Source organism: Amborella trichopoda, chromosome 6, assembly GCF_054954075.1.
Source record: "Amborella trichopoda isolate Santa Cruz 75 chromosome 6, AtrichopodaSantaCruz75HAP2 v2.0, whole genome shotgun sequence".
Classification (NCBI taxonomy): domain Eukaryota; kingdom Viridiplantae; phylum Streptophyta; class Magnoliopsida; order Amborellales; family Amborellaceae; genus Amborella; species Amborella trichopoda.
The window spans coordinates 45,244,422-45,248,531 of NC_142341.1; the positions used below are offsets into that span (position 1 = coordinate 45,244,422).

Genomic DNA, 4,110 nt, shown 5'->3' on the forward strand with positions numbered 1-4,110 from the left:
AAATTAAGGTGGTTGGGAATTTTCCTTGTTGGCACAAAATCAAAAATAAAATTTATTGGCACAAAATCAAAAATAAAATTTATCGAATGTTGTGACACATTTTCATCTATTGAATTTCACATTTCAATGCCTAAAAATAATTATTATCTCCTTACACCAAAAATAAATAGTCTCATATATAATCCCAATTTTCAATGAGATGTGAGTTGGTTAAGGAGTTTTCTTATTTATACTTCAATAAAATGCCAAGCTAGAAAATAATTCAATTTAGAGCTGGAGCACAATGTCCAGAGATCAAATCCAGCTAAACCACAATCCCACATAAAAGAATAAAGAATAAATAACTGTGATAAGGAGAGAACAGAAAAAAGGGCGATTGTGTGCGTCATTCGATGTAAAATTGGATGGCTTATAATGAAGTTCGAGAATCTGTTTTTTAAAAAAATTGGAATCTAGTCAAGGACACACTCAACCATCCGAATTGAAATCTAAGGAACAATACTTGAAAATCATAAAAAATGATGGTCTAGATAATACATTACATATTGCATCATTTGCAAGACATATATTTTTCTCATGTATGTCCATACATCTTGAGATCAAGACGGGTCGAAATGGGGTTTTTTAGCATAGAAACAACCTTTTAGGGCCTCACCCTTTATATAAACTTTCTTTTTCCTCAGAAAAATGTTACCAAAAACATTACAATTTAATTTGAATTCAAAAAGGCATGAATTATAGATGCCACTACAAATACCTTTTCCTTTACCTAGACATGCACCAAGACACTAGCATCTGGACAGCTAAACTTTGGTGGTTGTTGCCCGGAATCAATGGCTGATTGGGAGTAGTTGATGGCTCTCTTGACTTTTAGCTGGCCATAGAACAATGACATTCAATTCTATAGATATATAAATATAGAAAAATTGCTAAAAGAACATTGGAAAGAGGAAACATAGAGAGAGAGGCCATTATTGTGGCCTCCAATCTGTCATCCCAATCATGCCCATTTATTTAGAAGCCGCTCCTGCTAGCTTCCAACCCCTATATGGGACCCTCTGTCTTCTCCCATGTGCCTGTGTTGGCAACACAAGCTTTCACTTCCACTAGCAAACATCTCTCGCTCTGTTTGAACTTTAACCGTGAACTCTCTCTCTTTCTTTCTTTCTAGACAGACTCTTGTCAAGCATGGGATAAGGTTCAACTCTGAACATGAACAATGGCAGCTGAGAATCAAGCTCTAGTAGGACCATAGTCCTAGTCCTTGCACAAAGACGCCTTTAAAACTGAGAAGAACCCCTTTCCAAAGGAGCAATCCCTAAGTGAACTTTGAATAGGAATTGCATATGATCCATCAATTTAATTTTGAATACGAAATGCCCAAGCATCAGTAATTTCAACTTACTCAAACCCCAACTCACTATTCTGTCTTCCATGCATGGAGATACAAGCAAAAATCAGGTGAACCACCCATGCTCACTTCGCTTCCATTCATAGATCCCCCGTGGCCTACGTTCATCAATGTGGAAGATGGATTTGAAGTGGAAGGCCTAAATATGAACAATGAATGCCTTAATCCAGGACTAAAAAGCCAATCATGGACATCCCAAAAGACTTCGATAGCAATCTTGTTAACAAAGATGGTCTCATTCCCCCTAAACTTCCACTGTAAATGCCTCACTCGTGTTACCAAATTCCCATCGATTCGAATCGTCATTTCAGGGTCCAAACCGGCTGAATTTGAGCCACAAGTACACTCTATAGAAATCTCATGAGCTGCTGCCCTTTCGCTGAATTTCGCCCTAGTAATGAATTTTCTCTTAGCATAGATGTGCTCCTTTCTCGAGATCAAGATGGGGTCGATCAACGAAGGGCGAGATCGAGCTTTTCTATAAGCTTCTTTCTTCATGTCTCCAAGGACTAAAACAACCTCCCCCTCACTAGCCAAAGCCACATAGTAATCACACTTGGGCTCCGGCTCAGTGTAAAACTTGGCATTTCTAAGGTCCCAAAAGAGATCCACCCTTGTGCCCTCTACAGTGAAGGTCTTGAGGCCTTGCTTTCTCCAAAAACACCAAGGTGCAAGCTCTATCTTGTAAGTGGATTGGGCTTTAGCCTCTTGGTCCTCTAGTGAAATTGTAAAACCATGGGCTAATAGGCTCTTGCACCAAGTGGCCACAATGAGTCTACATTTGCCTGCTATCTTTGTTCTATACACATTGGTGGCTAAGGTTTGGCCGGCCCTTAAGCTGTATTGATCATCCCTTGCTCTCTCCCTGTCCACTGAGAAGCAAGCTGGGATCGGGTCGTGCATTTTCGCCCAGTTCTTGAGAATCAGTGGATTACTCTGATTGGATTTCGAACATTAGAGAGAGCGAGAGAGAATGAAATGGAAGAAATATTTAGGACCCTATGATATTCCCAGCCCTGTTCAAAATGATAATGAAGAAATTAGTCTTAGAGAAGGAGCATATCTGAATGATTCTCTCAGATGGAATGATTTCAGAGCCGGGATTCGATCGAGAGAGATAACCCAAATGCGTCTGTGAATGATTTTGACACAGGGTTTGTATCAACTATCAAGAGAGAGAATCCGAATGTATATGAGAACAGGGCTATATCAGCAATCAAGGGAGAGAACCTTAATGCATATACATATGTTCTTCACTTTTGAGTACTTGGTTTGTTTCTAGAGAGAGAAATCCAATGCAGTTATCAATGATTTTCAGAACTGGGTTTGTATCAGATGGAGAGAATCCAAAAGCACAGCTCAGTGATCTTCAGAACAGGTGAGATATGAAGGAGATTACTATTACTAACCTTTTATGCTGAAGAAACTCCAAGATCCCAATACTTCTTACCACCCTTCTCCAAATCATCATGAAGCACCTTTTCCAAGAGAGAGCCACAAGTGCAGATATCAATGGCTTTCAGAGCAGAGTTTGTATCAGAAAGGACTAACAGTGAGTTAAGAATTGCCTTTCTCACCTTTATGATGGGATTCAAGACTGGGTCTCTCACCTTCAAAACCACTAGGGGCGGGATCCAAGGTGGTATTGGGAAGTGTTATTATAATACTTGTTGGTGAATAAATTTATTTTCATGGGCTGAGTGAATAAAGGTTGGGTGCTTTTTAACTTGATTTATGGTTTAGTTTTCAAGGTTAGAAGTGGTTGTAGCCATGAGTATATCTGTGTAAAGGGAGACCAGTCAAAAATGGGGCTTGGAAAACCAATGTGAGGCTTAAACTTTTTAGGGTTTGGCAGATAAATTAGAGGAATCTATGGATATAGTTGCAGAAAGGACTCAGGAGTCCGCACTTGCAGTTACATAAAAACTACAAAAACCATAAAAAAAGGGAAAATCTGATCCACATTTGCTGGAAAAGTTTAGATAAGGTTGAGGCCCCCAACAATCAAATTAACACCTCAAAAAGTTCACTAGAAGGGTTGTTTCAATGTTGAAAAGCCCTTGATTCAAGCATCTCGCCATTAAGATATATGAATATGAGAAAAAATAAATTTCACGTATTGGAAATAGTATATCTTATAATGTATTATTTAGACAGTCAAATTTCAAGATTTTCAAGTGTTCACGGATCTGCTCGATTTATACTAATTTTGTAACTTTAAATTTTATAATTAAAGACCAAAATAAATTTGCAGATCATCATAAAAAATTTTGATAATGAAACAACATATTTTTGCACTATTTGAATTTGTGCGTTACTTTATTGTTTAGGGCTAAGCCTTGTACAAACCACACCCTTCTATGTTCATTTTTGTGAAATATTTCTTATAGAAAGGATTATATACAAAAAGACCATTTACTTTTGATACAAAGTGATCACAATTACTTACATTTGATAGCTTTGATAGTTTGGATATGTCAAACTACAATGCATTTCTTTTGTATAGAGAGAGATTTTAACTTGCTATTTTGATACTCAAAGCTTAAAACTACGGTTCAGTGACTTAGATCAGTTCTCTAGAAAATTGGCTCAGATCAGGAACCTGGATCAGAGATTAGGCCCAGCGAATTAGTGAATAAAAAAATTATGAAACAAAAAATTGAAAAAATATATATTAAAAAATAAAATAAGAACGGTTC

The 4,110-nt window shown here is 37.4% G+C and overlaps 1 protein-coding gene across 1 annotated transcript; it reads right to left on the minus strand.

Annotated features, from left to right (window-relative positions):
* Positions 1-481: 481 nt before the first annotated feature.
* Positions 482-3,246, minus strand: LOC18438422 (uncharacterized). The gene is made up of 2 exons (XM_006848605.4): positions 2,821-3,246; positions 482-2,427 (listed from the first exon to the last, which is right to left on the minus strand). Exon 2 carries the CDS (start codon positions 2,312-2,314, stop codon positions 1,421-1,423), a length of 894 nt encoding a protein of 297 aa, XP_006848668.1. The 5' UTR covers positions 2,315-2,427; positions 2,821-3,246; the 3' UTR covers positions 482-1,420.
* Between the last annotated feature and the right edge of the window lie 864 nt (positions 3,247-4,110).